The following is a 22,965-nucleotide window of genomic DNA, read 5'->3' as shown; positions in this document are numbered from 1 at the left end:
AAGAAGGCATCCACAGGGAGGAAGTTTTGCAAAGGTCTGACAGAGGAGAACAAAGAAGCTGCACTCAGTGCAGAGCTGACCCATGGGCAGAAGAAGAACCACTGAAAAAATGCTCACAAGAGGAGAACCTGGCCTCAGAGATGGGCACTGAAGGGTGCAAGTGGATTCTGAAGTTTGTCACACAGTTCAGCTGCAGACACATCTACATGAGACATTTTAGGATAGACCTCTCCCTCTGCAGCCCCCACAATAAACCTGGGCTCTTACATGATCAATGCTGCTCACATGCACCTGAGCCAGCTCACAGTGGTCCCTTAGCACAGGTGCTGATACTGGATGAAGATGGCATTGGGACACAAGTAACAGCTCCTATCAGTCCAGCTTGGAGGTGCAGAGGAGCTTTACTTCCCACTTTTTTAAATGACAGAGTGACAACACACTTTAGACCCTTGACTTCTGTGTGAATTCCCAGTATTCCAGAAAAAAAAAAATAATTGCTGTGACAAAAAAATTTGGACCTGCTCTGAAAGAATCTACATCTAATTTACCATTTCTCTCATCTCTGTGTGCAAACAGATACACCTGCATGTGTGGCTGTAGCTCTCTTCACAGAGAGCAGAATTCACAACTTCCCCAGGATTTTTTCTGGGGAAGGCAGTGAGAAAGCTCAGAGAAGAAGAAAAACAATTCTTATTTCTACTTGCTGCATCTGTTGTTTGGCACACATGGAATGTGTTATGGAGATTGTTTACCCAAAAGGGATTTGTCAGTTGGACACTGGTGATGGCTGTCTTGGATTGATTGACCAATTAGGTCAAAGCTGTGTTGTGACTGCCTGTAAAGGGTCACAGGTTTTTCTTTAGTATAGTTTTAGTTAGGTTTAGTATACCATAATATAATATAATAAATACAGCATATTATATTATATTATATTATATTATATTATATTATATTATATTATATTATATTATATTATATTATATTATATTATATTATATTATATTATATTATATTATATTATATTATCATATTATATCATATTATATCATATCGCTAAATAAAGCATTTGTTCAGCCTTCTGAATCATGGAGTCATTGCACATTTGTGGTGTTTGTGAGGGTCCCCAGGATGAGATGAGAGATGAGAATTTGACTCCTTGTTCTCAGAAGGCTGATTTATTATTTTATGATATTATTTTATATTAAAATAATGCTATGCTAAAACTATTCTAAAGAAAGAGAAAGGATACATCAGAAGGCTTAGCAAGAATGAATAATAAAAACTCGTGACTGACTCCTCAGAGTCTGACACAGCTGATGGTGATTGGTCATTAAGTAAAAACAATTCACATGTTTGGATAAACAATCTCCAGACCACATTCCAGAGCAGCAAAACACAGAGAAGGTGAAGCTTCCCAGGAGAAGAAATCCTGGGGAAGGGATTTTTCTGAAAACATCATGGTGACAGCACGTTATTCCCCGGCTGGTGTCATCCTGTATTGATATGCATATATGTATTTCCTTTGGTTAATGTCCTAGGGTGATGTTATGATGCTTGTATCCCCATTTGTGTGTTCATTTATGCTGGATATCATGTTCTGTGCCTTCCAGACTGGCTCTGAAGAGTGGAAGTTTTGTTTTGGTTTTGCTATCAGCCGCTCCCCCACGGCTGGCGGGACACACAGACAGGGCAGTACATGGTGCTGCTTTTGCTTTTTGCTTGGCTTTTCACTTTGCTCCTGCTTTGCTCTTGCTTTTTGCTTCTGCTCATTAGTTAGTTTAGCTAAGCAGTGTAAATTTTTCCTGGACTGTTTTTCCTTTCCCTTTTTTGGACCTATGTGAACCTGCTCCAGACTGGGACCTGGGAACACCGAGGGTTTGCACCCTGTGGCTGCAGCAGCGCCGGAGGGACTGATAACAGAGCAACCACCCCCAAGAGAGACTTTCTGAATTTGTCATCTTTTTCAGAGCAGTGAAAGAGTGGTGTCATCCTGTATTGTTCATTTTGTGTGCTGGGGGTGCTGTGCCTGTTAAATAAACAGGTTCTTTCCACTTCTCTCTGAGGAATCCTTCCCAAACCGGTTGGGGGCAGGAGCCGTGTGGGTTTGCTTTCTGGAGGGGCCCCCTTTTGGAGGTTTTCTCCCAAATTTGCCCTAAACCAGGCCATTTAACAAAAGCAAAACCAAGAAAAGCCCCTCCCCAGCCCCACCTATCCCATCCCAGCCCAGCCCATCCCAGCATACTCACGGCTCCACAGGGAATAGGCAAGGCGACAGTTTACTCGGCGGTAGAGCTGCTTGTTGATGGGCCAGAGGAGCAGCGTGCATAGTTGGATGAAGTTAATGATCAGTCCACTGACAACAAAGACAAACCCAATGAGGAGGTGAACTATGAACTGGGTCTTCAGGAAGGCAATGAAGCCCATGATAACCACTCAGAAGCGTGTGCAAGGGCCGTCACTCAGAATAACTGTCCTGAAACAGGAAAAAACAAAACAACAAAAGAGTCAAATGGAGTGGATTTACAAGCTGTGAGGAAGGACAAAGCAAAAGCCCTGAAACAGTCCAGGCTCATTCATCAAGAGGAACCCACCCCAATAAACACCGTGCTCTCCAAGCCTGCCTCATGCAGGTCTTCACACAATAAACAGGTGACGGTGCAAATCCCTGCCCAAAATAGGAAGGAATCATTATTTACAATTTACAGCCCACCAGGAAGATTATTGTTTGCTGAAGAGACTAATCTCACACCTCTATTCAAACAAATACCATATAATTAGGAGTTAATGCTGGGAGGAACACAGAGCCCTGCACTCACAGTGTGCAAACAGGGGCTTTATCTTTAGGGATGCTGTCCTGAACTGTAAGAGGAGCCTCACCCTGCAAGAGCAGGGCTGGTCACACACACCATCATTCTGGCCAACACTAAGGCATGGAAATGGAAATCAGGTATTCCCACATTCAAAACCCATGCTGGAGAAGGTTTAATAACTTGTCACTTTGTCAAGCCACAGTTCTGTGATCAAATATACCAGTTAGTGTGGGGGGAAAGTGTAAAATGATAAAAAATCCTTAGGCTATGTAGCAGTACAAACTTGATCTGGAATGGGCATTGGTGTAGAATCTTGATTCCACCAAATTAGTCCTTAACTCTGAGCCTGTGCCATATTTATACCAGGTGCAGAAAGACTGGCAAGGGCTGAACCAGCAGAATGCCACAGGAGCTCAGACAAACCTGATCCACTACAAATCCTGCCAGCACAAAGTTGACCCAGCAAACTGTATTTACCAAGCCACCAAACTGAGTTTATTGCAAACCCCACATTATCCAGCACTGGCCTGTTTGACCTGTTGGGTACAGGAAGCCCTGCAAGGCCAGCCAGGCTGTCAAACCACAGCCTCAAGGTCTCACCCAAAAAATAAAAGCTTGATCTTGATTTTCTGCCACAGCTTGCTGATGGTTTTCATGCTCAGCTTTTGCAAGTGTGGCAAATGACCAGATCAAGCAGTAGATAGTAACAAATACTTTTGACAAACCAGGCATCCCAAGGTGATGTGGACCCGCTGTCTGAAAATAAAGTCCCTTCCAGCTGTGAGAAATCAAATAATTTTCACTCACCACCTGCTTACGGTGTGCTGCTATTTATAAAACTCCACAGCAATTTAATTGTGAAAGCTTGTTTTCTATCCTCTCTCCTGCCAATCAGGTACAGCCTTTCAAGGCACAGAGTGTCTAGTTTTTGCACAATTAACATCCATTTGCATCATTAGTAACCTACCCACTTCAGAGGCACATAAGAGAGGCAAAAAAAAAGCCTGGTTGAACACAGCCAGTATTGTGCCTACCACAGAAAGCAAAGCAAGATGAATAGTATTGGAGCTCATGATAAATAATCTAAATTCTCCCAGTGTTTTCCTGTAAGGATGAAAGAAACATTTCTTCCACTAATAAATTACTTTAAGAACAGCTGTTGGGAAGCAGAGACTTCTGTTTGAAAAGGAACAAGAGGAGCCCTCCTTCCTCTTCCCTCCCCAAAAGGCTGCAGTTGTCTCACACAGCCAAAACACCACAGCAGTGTTCACACATTGCCATGTGGGAGGCAGCTGTGGCATCCAGTGACTCCCTAGCACTGGGCTTGTTTGTCTTTTCCACTGGCACGCTCTAATAAACACTGCCAAACATTAAACACCAAGTTCTTCACTTCCAAGAGTCATTCTCTTCATCTGGTGTATCTCAAAAGCCAGTTCAAGCAAGCAAGAAAAGAACAATTCCCTCCACCCCTGCAAGCTGTTTCTTGAGTTCTTGCTTGCCCTCTGCAGAGCCATGTGCAAGCAGCTTTGCTGATGACTGTGTCCAGTGTCAAACCATTCAAAGGCTGGATTTGAGCATCCTGGAAGCTCTTCCAATATGATTTTATCTGTGACAGTCATTAGAGCAGCACTTACAGCCTTTTTCCACACAGCCTGGCCCCTCTCAGACAGGGGCACAAAGCAGACACAAATGGCACAAGGAGAAACAGGAATGTCAGGTATTATCTATCCTCAAATCAAATGGTTTGGCTCCACTTCCACAGCCTCTTGGCTTTGAGCAGAGTCTGTGGCTGTGTTTGTCTCTAGCATTAAGGACATTGCTGTTTTACAGACCCTAAAGGGCACATCCCTCCTTACATTGCACCAGGATGATTTCTCCAGCTTTGTTGGACATGAAAAACAGGATTTATCACTCTTGCACCAGCATCCTGCCCCACATGCTGGCCACCATAGAATCATTAAGGTTGGAAAAGCCCTTCAAGATCATTGAGTCCCATCTTTGACCAACCATTACCTCATCAACTAAACCATAGCCCTAAATCTCACATCCAGTCACTTCTTGAGCACCTCCAGGAATGGCAACTCCACCATTCCCCCAGGCAGGTTCAATGCTTAGCAACACCTTCCATGAAGAAATTCCTCCTGATGTCCAATCTGAGCCTTCCTGGCACAGCTTGAGATCACCTCCTCTGGTCCTGTTGTTGTTGTCTGATCCTTCCAGTTTCGCTGCTGGATACAAAAACCTGCCAGTCTCTGTTTTGACAATCCCTCACTTAACTATATTTGACTTTTAAGATCATTAGAAGTTAACCTTAATCTAGGAATTATTTTGTTTTCTGCATCCCTGCCCATGTAGGACAGCCAGGCAATTTAGGGACAAGACAACAGGCTAAAGGTGGTCAGCAGCTGTTTTGTTGTATCCCAGGGTCAGAGGAGGATGGGGAAATCAGAATTTGCTGAAACAAGGAAAAGCAGCACTTCTGCATTTGGCATATGTATTAAGATCAGCTTAGTGAAGTATCTAGGAAGTAAACAGCTGCCTCAGCCTAAGACAGCAAAGTCTCAGCACTATATAATTTTTTTAACCTATCCATATCATCTGCATTTTTAAAGACCTGCTGGTAAAATCTTATTTTTGTCCTTGTTTTCCTTAAACACTGTCACTTCCCAGCATTGACCTTTCACCACAAAACCTTCATTTCCTCCTGTACAGCCACACTGAGAACCGTGGGGAACTTTAGTACTCTCCCTGCTTTCATAGGATCAGAAAATGGTTTGGCTGGAAGAAGCATTAAATATCACCAAATTCCAACCCCCACACCATGGGGAGGGACACCTCCCACTAGACCAGGTTGCCCAGAGCCCAATCCAGCCTGGTCTTGATCTATCTGCTCTGATGAAAAAGTTCTTAAATGCTTTGCATCCTTCAGGGCTCTCTCCCTTATTTCTATGCCTCTCAAGAAAAGGGCAAGGAGAAAAATGTCTTGGTGTGGTGAGCTGACCCTGGCTGGAGGACTGGTGCCCACCAAGGCTGCTCTATCACTCCCCTCCTCACCTGGACAGGGAAAACACAACCAAAGGCTTGTGAAGGTGAAGGTAAGGACAGGGAGAGATCACTCACCAATCATTGTCATGGGCAGAACAGCCTCACTGTGGGGAAATCAGCTCAATTTATTACCAATCAAAGCACAGTGTGGTAATGAGGAATAAAACCAGATCTTAAAACACTTTCTCCGAACCCCTCCCTTTTTTGTTGAGCTCAGCTTCCTGATTTTCTGTATTTCCTCTCAGCCAGCAGCGCATGGGGACAGGGAATGGGGCTGTGGACAGTCCATTACTCCTCTCTGCTCCTTCTTCCTCAGAGAGAGAACTTCTCACACGCCTCCCCTGTTCCAGAGGGGAGTCCCTCCCACAGGAGACAGTCCTCCATGGACTCCTCCAATGTGAGCTCTTCACCAGCTGCTCCAGCCTGGTTCCTTTCCATGGGGTGAAATCCTTCAGGAACAGGCTGCTCCAGAGTGGGTCCCTTGCAGGCCCACAAGTCCTGCCAGCAAACCTGCTCCAGCCTGGGCTTCCCACAGGGTCACAGCCTTCTTCAGGCTCCCATGTGGGCTCCTCCAGGGGCTGCAGGTGGATCTCTGCATTCCCATGGAACTCCACGGGCTGCAGGGGCACAGCTGCCTCGACAGGGTCTGCAGGGGAATCTCCACTCCAGTGCCAGGAGCACCTCCTGCTCCTCCTTCTGCACTGACCTTGGAACCTCCTGGGCTTCTCCCACATATTCACACTCCTCTCTCTGGCCACAGTTTCTGCTGTGGAGTTCTCTCCCACCTTCCTTCCTCAGTACACTACCCCTGAGGTGGTACCACCATCTCTGGTGGGCTCAGCCTTGGCCACTGGCTCTGTCCTGGACTTGAGGACAGAGTTGTCCTTGAAGCCCCACGTTCACATGGATTCTCTGGTTTCCAAAAGATACAACATGCCTCTCAATACAAGTCAGAATATTATTCTTCTCCTTTACCCAGCTTTCTACATTCATGGAAGTCCTAATGATTAAACTTCCTGGAGACTTCCACCTCAGCCAAATGTCACTGGAATTTGCCAAGTTCAAAGCCATTGGAAGGGAGAATGGCAGAGAAGTGTGACTGCATTCATTAAGAGATCAGTCAAATGCACAACATGCACATTACAGCATTTCATGACACATAGCTATTTATGAACTCAAAATTAAAAATTAAGCCACTAATCATTCTGTAAGACAATATATTCAGTTTGAACTCCAGATTTTAATTAATTTCTTGCTGTTATGCATGTGCAATCCCTTGAAGTTCACGATGTTTGCATGAAATTAGAAACTGGTCCACTGATCCTAATATTCCAACACAGTGAGAATTAATGTGCTTGTCAACAACAAAAACTGTGGCAGGCACTATTTACACCTCCAGACCTTTTGCCTGCAGTTTTTCTGAACATGCTTTTGCCATCTCTGTTGTGCCATATTTACCTCCACCCATGAAATCAATTACAGATATCTTTTGCCCTGAATACCTTGCCCCCACCCTGAAATCTGGTATTTTACCTACTTTTGCTATTTGAGAAATGAGCGAAACTTTTAGATCACTGAATTTCACCTTTTACCACCACATTTTAAAATCCTGTACTTTTCAGATGAAGCTTGCTAAGCCTCCTTGATGTCTGTATAAACTTGGCAAACCCTGCTTGTGAGGAAGGGTTAATGATGTTGCAAGTCAGAAGCAGTACAAAAAAAGGCATTTTGTTGCCCATCAAGAGTTTCCTGACGATTTTTCAGAATTCTACAGACACCACTCATCAAAAACACACAAAGAAAATAAAATCTGTTTTTTATTCAAAGTGAGATCTACCTGTTGCATGAGCTGCTTCCTGAGTATGGGGACAGATAAAAGCAGCAGAAACAAGGAGAAAATGGCTTTTTCTGAGTGTACTTTCTACCCTTCCAACCTCTACCCTTCCAACTGAGGCTACTTCTCTTTCAAAAACATGAAAATTATCAGTCTAAGTGCCTGTTCCCTCACCCCTCCTGAGATCAGAAAACCAAAGAGTCGGGGCAGAGATATGAGGGACAGCTTCCAATGGCCCTGCCTATACCTCTTTGTCAGATAAATAAAAGTACAGGTCCCAGTCTGGTTGTTTTAGAATCCTTCAGAAATACCACATTACCACATTGGGGTAGTAGGTTATTTCCCTGGACATTTCTGGGACATTCCACACAAAAATATGTTGATCATCTTATGATCAATGCTTTGAAGTAATCAGTTACCACAAAGGAATAATTTTTCCTTGCAGAATACACAAAACTCTTCTGGCTGAGAGACAGAAGTGCAGTGGCTATCCAGCTTTTAAAAGCTAAATGAAATATTCATAGCAAATAGGAAAATATTCAGGAAGACAAGAGGTCATTGATGGGCTCCCACTTCCTGCACTGGACCACATCTCCTTTTGGGATGAGGAGTTTGGGAGCCTGACCCCCTGATGCAGAAGCCACACAAAACCCATGGAGAGAGTATTTACCCAGGACCTTGCCCCAGACTTTAGAAAAGCATCCCAGGACTCCTGCCCACTTTGCCATGGCACCACTAAAAGCAATCTCCACTCAGGCCTCGTTTATTTTAGAACCAGCACTGGCAACCACAGGTGTCTAAGTAGGCTGGAAAACAGAGCTTAGATCAACAGCAGTGAGTCAGAGAGAATAAGTAAATAAGGTATAACAACAGTTTTGGTACCCATTTGAACAGTCTGTACCAGGGATTCTCCAGATAAGCTGTAAAAATAGACAGCTACTCAATTGCATCCCACACAGCATTACAAACTGTCTACTACAGACCCAGCCTTTTAAACCTAAGCATGACAGAATGATTATCTTAGCTTCTCACACAATACAGGTCCAATTTCCCTGAACGTGCCTCAGTGAGGTGCAAGGCTGATTCAGAGTTCATTAAAAATCCTGCTTGTCATGAATTTTTAAAATTGAAGGGTATGGAAAAGAAGCTTAAGCTAAACTGAGGTCACAGAGGTGTAAGTTCAGTTTTGAGTTGTAAGAACTAGGAATAAGATCTCAAATAGAAAAAATGGTACCATCATGAAATCAGATGAAAACTCATTCCTTGAAATGTTGTCCATCTTGGCCTTGAAACAGCACCACAGCCAATTTCCAGGAAAGGTCAAGAGTGGAATATGATCACAACTATCTGTCTGAAATATATTCCTTACTTTGGGCTTGATCTGAAGGCATTCAAGCCATAGAAACTTCCACTCAATAGGTCAATAGGTTTGGCTCAGTATCTGTGGAGATTTTTGATAAGACCATTTCCATCAAATGCCAATACTCTGGGGAGGGAAGGAAGGAGAGAGGGGGGGAAAGAGAGAGAAAGAGAGAGAGAGAGAGAGAAAGAGAGAAAGAGAGAGAGAAAGAGAGAGAGAGAAAGAGAAAGAGAAAAGAGAGAAAGAGAAAGAGAGAGAGAAAGAGAAAGAGAGAAAGAGAAAGAAAGAGAAAGAGAGAAAGAGAGAAAGAGAGAAAGAGAGAAAGAGAGAAAGAGAGAAAGAGAGAAAGAGAGAAAGAGAGAGAAAGAGAGAAAGAGAGAAAGAGAGAAAGAGAGAAAGAGAGAAAGAGAGAAAGAGAGAAAGAGAGAAAGAGAGAAAGAGAGAGAGAAAGAGAGAAAGAGAGAGAAAAGAGAGAAAAAGAGAGAAAAAGAGAGAAAGAGAAAGAGAGAAAGAGAGAAAGCAAGCAAGCTGTGCTTATGGCTCTGACATTCATGATCATTTCACAGATATATAGAATTTGACTTAATGAGAGGTTTTTACATTTCATTCTTATCTTCAAGATTCAGGTTGCTCTAAGAAAAAAAATACCAAGATAACCAGTTGTTTAACTTGCATTTTGTAGTGAGAAGACCACAGAATATAATAACAAAGCAAAGTATTCAAACAACTCAGAAAAATGCCAGCTCTCAATACTACACATCACTGCACCTGGGGGCAGATTTCCCTCTTCCCTGCCCTAAATGCAATGTTACTGACATGACTGAGCCTCCTCAAGAGCTGCAAAAAGCACTGTGCCTGTGCCACCACTAGGGATGAAATTATATTTTCTCTAACTTCTGCTACAATATTACAGCTGAAAACACCAGCAATATTAAAATGGCTGTTTTCAAAATTTAATTTCAACCATTTCTTTGTATCACACTTGGCACAAAAAAGAGGGAGCAAGTGGGCACAAATTCAATTTCTTCTCAGCATACACCCTTCAGTTAACATTGTCTCTATTTGAACAAATGGATTGAATAACCAAAATGAACCCTGACTTGCTTAGAAATCTGCTGGCTGCATGACAACCCCCACAAGGAAGCAAAACTCCTTGCAGGATTTCTCTCAATGCAAGCATCTCTTCATTGACAAAGAAAATAATGGTATTTTCATAGGGATTTTCTGTTCCCAACAGGAAAACCAGAGAGATTCTGTCACGAGTTCCCTGGGTAAAACCAGCTCAAACAACTTTGATGCCATGGCTGAGTCTCACCAGAGCAGGCTGACATCACTTTTCCCACAAAACAGCCTCCCATACTCCCAAGGCATCAGAGGGCTCTGCATGGAGCTTTCCAGGGAAGGCACCCCACAACTTGTGTTTACTCCAGGAAGACAATCACTGCCTTATATTTTAATAAACTTACAATAGTTTCTATTAGAGTATGTCACTTACAACTGCTTGTAGGTGTTTGTGTGCTGCTTCTCCCCTGGATACACACATTTGTCATCCCTCAGTGTGCAGTCTCACACTTTTGTTTCAGTATGAGCAATGCAAAATGAATTTTTTCTTAGAACTATAGTTACAAAACCTTAATTGCTATTAAATTTAGATTAGATAATAATTGTGAATTTGGCAAGTTTGCCTCATTTCTCACAGGTTCAGATGGGTTTTGTGGGTATATGCATATTTACAGATACTTGTGAGAGCTTTTGCAGAACTCAGCCTTAACAAACCTTGTCCCAAATATTACTGATCACCAAGGTTTACCCATCTGAGCTCAAGTTTTCTTTAACCTGCTTGCTATCAGGAGGAAAAATAAACACCCTGTAACTTACACTGTTCTACAAACCATACAACCACATAATTAGCCTGATTTTGAACACCAAAATCAGGTAGACACGGATTATCCCTGGTTTCATTTTTAGTGGAAGGCACAGAGACATGAGCCAAGGCAAGGGGGATCCATGATCCCACCAGCACAGCAAGACACAGCAGGATGGAGCAGCAGAAGATAAACAAGACTGCAATTTCTAAGAAAAAAGGATTAAAACCAGGGGAAAATACCAGCCCACTGCAAGACATTTACACTGAAATGCACGAGCTAGAACACTGTCATATTCTGTATATTTTAAGAAATAAATAGGAACAATTATTCAGCTTTGCAAATTCCTCCTGGCTCCAGACAGACAGCTTAGCATGACTCACTCGGAATGGCCATCAAACACCTTCTGCCAGCCTTGTTCCTCCTCTTGGGAACTTTTAAACTTCTCCCTGGCCTTGTCTGCTTGGTGGCAGCAACTCTCCCCCCTTTGCCACTCTGGATAGAACTCCCTCAAGGGAGAAGCAGGAGGATCCTTGCTAGCTCCTTAATTCCCTATTCCCTCCCTTGTGTCATGTTCTTCTCTTTCACACACACCTACAGCTTCCCAGCCTGGGCAAGAGCCCTGCTTTGTGCCACAGTGGCCTTGAGCCCATCCCATCACTGCACAGAGCTGCAGGCACTGCCTGCCCACCTGGTGCTCGGGTTGTGTGTCAAGCCCAAATTCTGAAAAACTGTCACGTTTCCAGCTTGCTTGGAGAGCAAAAGCAGGCTGGGAGAAGCTCTTGGAGAACTGAGCACACTCCAGCAGGTCCACTGCACTTCTTTAAAGGACAGGCAAACATTTTGAGTCCTGGTAACTGCTCCCTGCAATCTCACCCCAAGTGCAATGGCAGGGTGTCCTGCCTGAGGTCAAACTGAGCAGATTATGGCAGCACTGGGATGCTCCTGCTGTTGAACACTCCCTTTCTTTCCCCAGACAGGTTCACTCACCAGAGATAAATAAGACGGGACATCACAGGATGGTTTGGGTTGGAGGATAGCTTGAAACTCATCTCATTCCACCCTCAGCCATGAGCAGGGACACCTTCCACTACCCCAGGCTGCTTCAAGCCCTGTCCAACCTGGCCGTGGACATCCCCTAGGATGGGGCAGCCACAGCTTCTCTGGGCAACCTGTGCCAGGGCCTCAGCACCCTCACAAGGAAGAACTTCTTCCCAACATCTAATCTAACCCTACTCTCTTCCAGTTTGAAGTCATTCCCCATGTTCTGTCACTCCAGTTCCTCTCTGGCTTCATGTAGGCCTCTTCAGATCCTGACAGCTGTTCTGAAGTGTCCACACAACCTTCTCTTCTCCTTCTCCTTCTCCTCTCCTCCTTCTCTCTCCTCTTCCCCCAAATCTCTCATCCTGTCTCCACAGGGGAGGTGCTCCAGTCTCCTATGAACTTTGTGTTCTCCTCTGGACTCACCCAACAGTTCCACATCCTCCTTGTGCTGGGGGCACAAGAACTGCACACAGCATTCCAGCTGAAAATCCTGGCTGAGGAGGCAAGCACAGGGCACCCCTTTAACCCTGTACACCAAGGGAGGGATACCTGGGAGAGCCAGGAGCCAGCTGGAGCTCCCTGCACAGCCCACACATCATTTCATGCTGCACTTGCAGTGAACAAAATCACCACCAGCACCACAAGATATTTAAGCAGTTTTGAATGCTCATCGTGAAAAATAAGCCAACAAATCTCCAACAAGCACAGAGTTTTGCTTCCTACTCCCAAAGTTGTACCCAAGGCATGGGAAATCCTTTCCTTAGTGACAGCACACAGCTTTAGGGTGTTGCAGATGTAAAACATCCCCAGAGGGCCCTGTTGATTCTCCACTTGTGCTCATGTTGCTCCCTGCAGCCAAGCCAAGACTGGCCAGTTTGTGTTCAGCACCACACTGCTGTGGCTTTGAGGTTTCTGGGGCTGAGGGTGAGGGAGCAGGAAGCAATGTTTATCCCTGGAAGGAGCAGGATGGAGGGGATGACCAATTTCAGACGTGTGGTGCTCACAGTGTGGGCACTCTGGAGATCTCATAGGTTCAGAAGGCAGCGCTGTGCTGACACACCAAGCAATGCCCCTCAGCCAAAGGCAGGTCTCACTAACAGGGCAGAAACCCCTGAATCTGAAAATCACTCTGCTCATAAATCAATATACACACAGATACAAAAACAGGCTGAGGTCCAGCCATTTCCAGCCTAGGAATTGTAGGCCTGAAAGAACACAATTTTAACCCAGTAGTTATGCTGGTATTTGGTAAGAAATTACCTTTAGAAAATCAGCATTGTAATCAGAGAAGGGTGGGAAGTGGAAACCAGGAGAGCATGGATCTCATGATTGAAAAGTAATGCCACAATTATGGCTGGCCATAATCAATGCTCTTCTCAAATCAGCTCATCATTTATTCCATCCTGCTGCACTCTGAACACCTTTGTAAGTGCTACACTGCATCAGCAATCCCACAAATCTGTGGTAAAATTTGCATTTGGACAGAAGCATTAATGTTTCTTTTTTACAGGCAATGTGGCAAGAGCATCAAATCCCTTCCCTTCCCACAAAACTGATTGCTGCCAGTTGAATTTTTCCTGTTAATGCATAGATCAACCAGTGCAGAGTAGTAAGAAAGTTAAGATGAACATTTTAGACGTACTCCTGCAAAAAGGACAGACAAAAGGAAGCAATTCTTCCCAGTTCTCAACTGGAACAGAGACTCCTACCCTGAGCTTAACTTCTCAAATGCTGAAAATGTGACACATATTTGGTTTCTCCACCTTTGTTCCCCATGCAGGTCACTGTTGTTGCTGCACAAACACCTTGAACATTGTGAAACCCTGACCAGGCTGGGTGCTGACACAATTCCCATGGCTGTGACAATCCCCCATGCCAGGAGGAGCCACAACCTCCCCTCCACTTGGCATGAAGGTGGGCAAAACCAGCAATAAAGTAAATTGTGAGTCAAAAGTACAACCCAGGATTTCGGTTTGATTAAAAAAACAAAACAACACAACACACCAAACACTAAAAAAAGCAAAACAAACTCTATCTGCTTAAAATGATAAAAAGGGGCTGAGACCAAAACTTACAAACATGTTATTTCACAGAAGTAGCTGGAGCTGTAAGTTACCTCTGCAAGTTCTTCTCAAATAGATGAAAAATGGGTACTTTTTCTATTTTGAAGAACTCAGGACTTTTGCACCCCCTGACTGGAAATCATGTCAAGATTTAACCACCAGAAAATCACATTCTGCATCCAGCAGCTCTATTATTTTTTCAGCCTTTCCCATGGAGCAAATGCTGATACTGACATTTTCCCCCACAAATGTAAGCATTTTCCATTTCTCTTGCAAACCAAGACTTTCTGCCTTAATTACTTCTGGTTTTGATAGAGCTAGCAGGTGTAGTGAGTATTTTCTTCATTTCAACTAGTTCATTCAAAGTTGAAAACCCAACTGGGAGTTGGAAAAAAAAAAATGTCTCTTGCAATCTCTGAATAAAAAGCAGGTGGGAGAAAATGAGGTCTCTGAATTTTAAAGCAGCCAAGCCTTTCCTTGGCACTTAGGTCTTGTTTCCTCCCTTACACTCTGGCTGTGGCTGCTCTTTAGTGAGAAGAATAGTACCCAGAGTGGATTTTCACAGTAATTCAATATCTTTCCAAAGCCCTTCATTCTTTCTGAAGTTATTAAGACTGATAGTTTGACTGCATGGGTGAAAATGCATTTTTATGAATACAAAAACCTGAAGCTACCAACAATTACAACTGGCACCATAAAACAGGATTTAGTCAGATTTATGTCTAGACTCTGATAATGACACTTTTAAAGCATTAATTAAACAGTGTGGGGAAAATACTAAGAAATAGTTCAAGAGTAACATGCTTAGATAATATGCCACCCCCTTGACTCCTAATTTCTAATTTGTGATTAACATCTGCCTTGTATCTGGTAATTAAACCTCCCATTAGGTCCCAAATTCTGAAGTCTAATCAGGTAAAAAAATATTTTCTTTGTTAAAAAAGATAAACTCAAACCAAACCAAACAAACCAGACTGAAATACAACTATTCCAGAGAAAAACTTTAGCATTTCTAACTTCAGCATTTCTGTATTTCTATGCAGGGATTTTCAATTTGACAGTAGATTTGCTGAAGTGCCCTTTCCTGAGTCACTTGCTCTGCTTTGCACAACTCCCAGGTTGCAAAAAATTTCCAGTTTCTCCACCCTTGTTGAAGACAGAGTTTCACTGACAGCAAGTGGCCAGAGCAGAGCCATGGAGCAACCAGATGAACTGGAACGTAATAAATTAATTAGACACAGTAAATTATACTGGATTTTTTTTCCAGCTTGCCCCAATAAACTTTGTAACACCACAAAGCCAATATTACGGCTTTAAAGAAGTTAAATATTATATGGAAAGGCATCTTTTAGAAAATGCTGCCTGTTTCCAGATGGGTGTATGGTTTCTCCCAAAGACCAGCGTGCACAGCTCCAGGTGTCACCCCCTGGATGGAGGAACAATTTCCAAAGGGAGCCTCACAGCTGCCGAACAGAAAACCTGACCTGTGGGGCTGCCACTACCAATATCAGCAGCAAATGAAACCCAAGGAGTGCACAGGGACTGCCAAACCTCCTGCAGAACAGCAGCTTCCCCACACCCCTGTGGAGCAAGGGGCCCAAACCTGATTCACAATTGCTCGGGTGAAGAGAAAGGGGAAGATAAATGAACACGGCTTAAGAGAAACTGAGGAGGAGTACAGACCAAGCTCCCCCTGAATCCACAACTGGGAAGATGAACAAGTCTTCCATCTCTCACTCTCCACCTCCATGCCAGAATATTCAGCATGCTATTTCCCTCCCCTACTACATGCAACTACAGGAGTTATTTATACCTCAGAAGAAACTCTCCTGACTTTATTTTTTTCCCCTACTTGCTGATTCCAGAGAGTAGAATGACAATCTGGTGTCCTGACACCATCAATCTGATGCTAACTACTATCATGGCACAGAGACAGGGTATTATATTAATAACCATGACCACTATAACACTTGGATTTAGTCAGACAAAATGAGCTGACTAACTGCCAGAAAAACCCCTCTGAGCTGGGCTGTTTGTCTCCCAATCCACTGAGCACAGAAGGAAGCTGCATCCATCCCCCCACACATCCCCCTGGTGCAGCTCTGCCCTGTTCATCAGCTTCCTTCCACCAGACCCACTGGACAAGCAGAGCAATCACCAGCTAATCCAAAAACTTCCCAGACATATCAAGAGGGTAGTAAAGCTAAAATATCCTTGCTTCATCTCCTTCTCCACATAAACATCTATTTTCAGAACTGTCGCTTCTATTATTGATCTCTGGAGAACAAACAATTTGGTTTTAATTCTCCCCTCACCATGGCAATATGTGCACCAAGTAGAAAGATGGTTTATTTAGCAAAGAGCATTTGATGCTATTTCTGAACTCAAGATACAAAACAGTATCTTCATGGTTTGCAAGTTTAATTTCTACAGAAATTTCACAACTCAAGTACCCATTAATTTTTCTGATATTACAGGCCACTTCCCCTGTCATGTTTCTGTTTTCTTTTCAAAAGAAGTTTTCAACAAGGCTATAATATTTTAATTTATATTTTAATTTGTATTTTAATTTATATTTATATTTTTTCCTGACATTTCATATCATCATTTCTAGTTAGTTTTCTCTGCAAACTTTCCTCCTCTCCTCTGTGTTCATGTATTCATTTTTGTCATCCTACCTGCTCCCATGTACACAGTTGGTCTCCTTAATCTTTCCCTGGATGACAGTTCCTATGAGCACTTTATGATCTTTGCTACACACATCAAAGTTTTGCTTTCACCTTCTGGTTTTATAAATGCATTGGACTGTGTAAAAGCAAAAAGAACACATGCATGACAGGAATCTGAGGGAAAGCATCTTCAAACAATTACTGGTGAATATATATTTCAAATTATAGGACAAACAGAAGAAAGGGAGTGACTCCAGCTGCTGATAGCATCTGTTTCCCTGGCACAGTCCTTCTGCAGGATGAGAAATCAGCATTTCACACAGACAAGGCCAAACCATGGATACCTGCATGGGTTTGAATCTCTCCAGGCAAAGAAGCGCCACCAAAAAAAGAAAACCCACAGGCTTCTCCCAGGTTTACTTCAGTTTCAAAGTCTACCAAACTTCAGATGTTTGCATTTTCAAATGGCCTGTCCCAAGCAGCCACCTCTGGAAAAAGTGACTCATCATTTCCTTTTGGACATAGACTAATAAGATTCTGTTTAAAAGAGGACACCAATTTATGTTACTGCCAGCTGTGTTAACAACACAGAACAGTGGCTTCAGCACTGCAACAAGGGAGTGCAAGGAGGCTGAGGAAATGCCATCCTTGGGCATTTTCAAAACCCAGCTGGACAAAGCCCTGAGCAAACCAACCTATATCAGAAATAAGCTTGGCTGAAAGCTGCCTCATACTCAAATCACAGCCACCCACCTATCTTCTATGACTGGATTTTTACTTTAATGACAAGCCCACAATGACAATCTCCATTAAAAAAAAAGATGCTGAGATCTCTCATTTGACCACGTGAAGCCATCCTGAGACCTCTCCTTGAAATGTCCTCAGCGGGCTCTACAGGAAGGCAGGCATTGCACATGGAGCAATAATAATTAAGCCCAAGCTGCCTGAGTTTTCACTCCACTTCCCAGGTGTTTTTTGCAGCCTGCAATGAGCTCTATGTTGTCATGGCTACTGTTACAAGCATTTCACCCCTCTAAAACTAATCACATCCCAGCTGCAGTACAGACACACCCTACCAGGTAACTCAGATTCATTTTTAACTCTACCAGCTAAATCTAAGATATGATTTGAAACACATTCATTGTTGTTTGACAGACCTAAGTTTAAGTATTACTTACATTTATTTTGCTCCTCTTAGTCCCTTTGTTAGCATTGAAATGGTGGGTGTCTCTCGTGGTGTCTTCCAGATTTCACAGCACTAAATCCCATCTCTCTCACATCACAGTCTGATATCATTTGTTTTCAAAGGGCAAGCAAATCAGCCATGGGGGACCAAATGCCTGGGGACCTGTGCTGCTGCACATCCTCAGTGGAAAAGGAACTGCTGCCTCTCTGGACCAGAGCAACCACTGCATGGAGCAGGATCAGCCAAGTCCCTGAGGTCAACCTGTTTGTGTTCAAAAGGAAAATGCAGCCTGTGCAGTGTCAACAGCTGCTCTTCCAGCCTCTCCTCCAGCATTTAATATCTCATGTTTTATCTAACCTCCAACTCAGACCCATATATAGGAATCTCTGTTTAGTTCCTGGATAACAATTGCTCTGCTTGCAGAGAAGAGCTTAAGTAGCTTAGAGAGCTGCCTGCCAGAGAATGGAATTTAGCATGTCATTCCAAAAGCCTGGCTCCTCATGAACTTGGATTTTAGTGTTGACAGTGCTCACATCCATGTAGAGACATGGGTAGCAAAGAACATCCAACTTTGTCATAACAGGCTCTTAGCAGCCCCTTTCTCCTCTCCCAGGCTGCTTCCATGAAACTTGTAGTATTCCAGTTATTTTGGAGACACTCTCATAGACACTTGCCAGCCAGCCAAGTGTGTCTGGAAATTCCTCCACGAGTTCAAAACATATCACTGGAGAGAGAGATAAATGTATTTGAACAGGACAACACTAAGTTTTATTTCCACAGCAAAGCAGGCTGAAAAGTCTGCCAAGCTCAGCCTCTTCAGCTCATCACATTTAGAGACACAGCAATGCTATGTTAGCCCAGATAACTTCACGCTTTAGGCACGTGGCCATGGCCACAGAATTCTTTGGGTAACGAGCTTTTAGATGGTTGAGGTTTCCATATTTTCAACAAGCAGCAGCCACAGCACAGAAACAACCCCCCTGAAATCCACATTGAGAACGCTGCTCAGAGCTCCAACTTCTCTGCAGACTCCTGATTTAGAGGAATACTCCACACTCCTCAAAGTGCGTGGTTTGGTGCTACGGGCGTGCTGGGAAGGCACAGGCTGCTTTAATCTCCAGGCATTTATCTCACAGACAACTACTCAGTCAATGTAGGACACCTATCAGCTCAGTGCTCCGCTCTAAGCTGCCTAAATAAAGCACACAGTGGCTTTTACACAAACATGGTTATATTTCAAGCACGAGCTGCTAGATTATGGGCACATTATCCACAGATGACAGATATCACAAACCCAGCCCTAACGTGACAGGAAGGGGGCTCAGTGCTCACATTTCACCAGTTTAGTGTTTACACTGCACTTCCCAGAGCTCCAAACCATTCCCATGGCCAGGGGCTTCCCATGGAAACAACCTGGCCCCATTGTCTGTGCATCAGCTCATAGAAATTAGGAACCTCCAGGTTATTGTGGCTGAAATAACAGATAATTCATTCAGTCCAAAACCACCATTATGGGAATTGCTAATAAAATCCAAGTGAAGATAGACATCATGTGCTAAACTACTGCTTCAAACACTAGAAAGAGAGAGCAAAGCACCACTTCAGTCAATAAGCAAAAAAAAGAAAAAAACCAAACAAAAAAAAACCCACAAAAAAAACCACCACCACCACAAAAAAAAAAAAAAAAAAAAAAAACCAACCCCATCAAACAAACGAAAAAACCCCACAAAAAAAAAAAAAAAAAAAGAAAAAACCATGGGGTAGTGAAATGATGTGGCTCATTAAAACCAGAAGTCTAGCACAGGTGTCCCTTCTCAAAAAACATTAATCTATTGCAGCACAAAATACAACAGTAGCCAAAATGTTGTGATCTGAATTATTTTGCTCTTAAGGTGCATTAATAAAATCAAAGCATTCATGGCAAGTTCAGGCATTTGGGCACCTCACTCAAGCAACAAGGTGGCTCTAGGAATGAGGAAAAGTCACTGTGTCAAATTATCTTCACTTCTAATACGAAGTACACCAATTAATCACACTAAATACTTGTTAATATTCCAGGTTCCTTTGGTGGCCAGAAGCTGAAACAGAAGGCAGATTTGGCAGCAGGGGAAAAAGAAAGGAAAAGCATTTGCTTCAAATATTTTGTAGCTTGGAAATGGTCAATTAAAACATACCAAACAAAAGTACAAATGATTCTTATGAGTTTATCCTATATATTAAATGATGACAAGCCTACACAGAATGATAAATCCATTAGTTATGGGCTAAGAGATTTCTTGATTGGTGAAAAAGGACAATTCTTTTAGGGGCTCATGTTGTGGAGAGGACTTAACCAAACAAACTCTCTGAAGCAGGCAATGACTGAGCAAAGAGGAAAATGTGATGTCTAATGCTGTTATAATTTCTGTCTGCTTTGGTCCTGCACTACTGGATTGCTGAGTGTATCCTGTGAGATTTCACACCTGCTCTCAGAAGGAGCCTGCATGTGGCTGGGTAATGGGGAATCCTCTGGATTATTCTCTATACAGCTGCCTGTAACTTTGAGACTCTGGTGGTCCCTCACCCTTTCACCACTGCCTGAGCACCAGCCTCTACATATCCAAGAATTGCATATTTATCTTCCTCTTTCTGTTTTTTTTTTTTTTTTCCTGGGGGGAAGTAGAAGAGACATGCTGATTTCCAAGGCTTGGGGTGGTATTACATGAGAAATGCAGCAAGGGAGCCTCAGCCTTGAGGGTGCCACAAGTTCCAGTAGAACAAAGAATATTCACTTCCTTAGATGAATTCCTTAGAGAGGACAAATTAAATTTAGTCCAGAAAGTGACCAAAATGCATCTGGTTCAGCAAGTTAATAAGGGTGCTCCAACCCAGGAGAAGCAAAAGATCAGATGGAATCACAGAAAAAAAACTGACCCCGAGTTAATCTCTCAATATTCAAGGTTGATTCCCTGCTAAACTGGTGATCTCTGATCTTAATCACCCCGCTCCATCTGAGGATATTCTAAGGGAATTGCAGCAGCCAAACTAACATATTTAAGAAGCAAAAGGAAATAATTAGTCTTTCTAGCTACTTCCTACAGGGCAGACTTACATTAAAAATTAATGAACTAAAATATTTATCAAAGTCAGCTTTCTTCAAGCAACAACAAACTAAAGAGTTAAAAATACCCAAACCAACAAAGGCAAAAAATTGCTGTAAGGTACTTGCATTAAGTCTCATCTACATCTAATCAAGAGGTTTGAATGAGCTCTCTTCTCACAAACAAGCAGGTGATGTAATTAATTTTCTCCTGAACCTTGAGGTTGTTGAAGAAGAGGATCTGACCTAATACCAGCTAATTCCTGCTGTGTGCAGAATTGTAATCTCTCCTGCAAACCAGATTTGACCTGGATTCAAGTCAAGAATTTTAAGAGGGAACAAAATAAAGGGAAAGAATGAATTCTGAGAGATGTGTGCATGTTATTCTGTATGCATAATGCACACAAGTTTATATTTGCATCAGTAGAAAAACTAACTGCTGTCAGATGCACACATCACACCCCAATATTAAGACATGAAGAATTAATTAAAAACTACACTGGGTTCATGTATGTACTTACCACATTAATTTTCTTTTGTTAAAAATAACGTTTAGCAGGACAGCTATAGATGTCCTTAAGCTCTAGATTTCCTGATTTTAACATTAAAACTGTAAAGTCACTTACACATGTCTGTTTTCTTGCACATTTTGAGAACTACAGGCACTAGTAATCACACATATTTTAATTTGAGCTGCCACACTGTATAGCTGAGAGTTTACATATCTGCAGAGAATCACTGGAAAGCTTAAATGTAAATAAAGTCATTATTATTACAATTTTGTGCATACACACACACAGAGGATTGTAGGCTTGTAAGCGATACAGGCAAAACTGCCTGGAGGAAAAATTTGGCAAAGTAAAACCAAGATGATCCTACATAGATTTTAATTTCTTTTGGTTTTTTAAATACTTTATTAAACAAACAAACAAACAAACTCATGTGTCATGCTGGAAACTTGTTCCCAGCAATGTCACACTCCTTAGAAAGTTCTCCAGGCACAGCCATATTAATTCCAATTCCAGCAAGCTTTTCCTTTTACAGTTGATGTGTATTTTTTCACTAAAGCCAGTCAACAGGTTGCATTTCTAAAAGTCACTGTTTGGTCCAGACAAGGTTCTAAAAAGTTTCAAGACTTCTTTTGGCTGAACATCTTGGACATATGTGGAGACACAGAGAAACAAGGCCAGCCCAGAAATGTAGGGCAGCCCTGCCCTGCTCCTACCCTTCCCAAACCCAGTCAAAACACCCAGGCACATGTGGGCTCCTGGCTCTACTGCTCCCAGCCACCACCCTCCAAGGGCTAGAATCTTCATTTTCACCTGCCTGAAGCATTCCTTTTCAATGCTGAAGACATATGTGTCCCTAATGCAAACACCCTAATACATGGTGAGCCTGTCAGCCTAATTTCCGTGTTACGTGCTGAGAGACAGCTGTGAGAACACTGAGAGCACAAAATAAGAGTAAAGGAGCTCTATAAAGGCTTGCAGAAAGAAATGGAAACACACAGTCACCACCTTGCCCAAGTGGCATCCTTAGCCACTATGCTCTCAGCTGAATAAAACCACAAAAACTCAGAAGGCAACAAAACCGAGTTCCATAACAAGGGCACCAGAGCAAATCAGGGAAGGTATCTACCCCAGCCACACATTGGTACACACCAGTACACACCAGCCTTCTAGAGCACTTCAAAAATTATCATCACTCTCCAGCTCACCCCAAGGAAGCATTTTTAAGGACAAGCCACCACCAGCACAGCTGCAGTACAAAAATCCAACTTACCAATACAAGTAATAGGCTAAAGCCAGGACAATCAGGGTAGCGCAGACTCCAGCTAATAAGCATATACTTGACTGGTTTACCAACATCTTCCCAATTTGTTATTGATTAATAAACAGACAAACAAACGCAAAAAAAAAACCCCAAAAAACAAAGAGGAGAAGAAATGGAACGGCAAAAACGCACGATGTGAGTCTTGGCTAGGAGAGCGAATCAGTCTTGACATGGAGG

The 22,965-nt window shown here is 42.9% G+C and overlaps 1 protein-coding gene across 3 annotated transcripts in view; it reads right to left on the bottom strand.

Moving 5' to 3' along the window:
* The window catches only part of AGPAT3 (1-acylglycerol-3-phosphate O-acyltransferase 3), an 88,715-nt gene that overhangs the window by 15,407 nt on the left and 50,343 nt on the right, over positions 1 to 22,965 (bottom strand). For all 3 annotated transcript variants that reach the window (XM_036394485.2, XM_054518188.1, XM_036394399.2), the window contains one exon: positions 2,247 to 2,473. In XM_036394485.2, coding sequence (XP_036250378.1) covers positions 2,247 to 2,424 — 178 coding nt within the window. In that variant the 5' untranslated portion in view covers positions 2,425 to 2,473. The remainder of the gene's footprint in view (positions 1 to 2,246; positions 2,474 to 22,965) is intronic.

The sequence above is a fragment of the Molothrus ater genome, chromosome 2 (assembly GCF_012460135.2).
Source record: "Molothrus ater isolate BHLD 08-10-18 breed brown headed cowbird chromosome 2, BPBGC_Mater_1.1, whole genome shotgun sequence".
Classification (NCBI taxonomy): domain Eukaryota; kingdom Metazoa; phylum Chordata; class Aves; order Passeriformes; family Icteridae; genus Molothrus; species Molothrus ater.
Note: the sequence above shows the minus strand (reverse complement) of the source record. Positions and strands in the feature narration are given on the sequence as shown.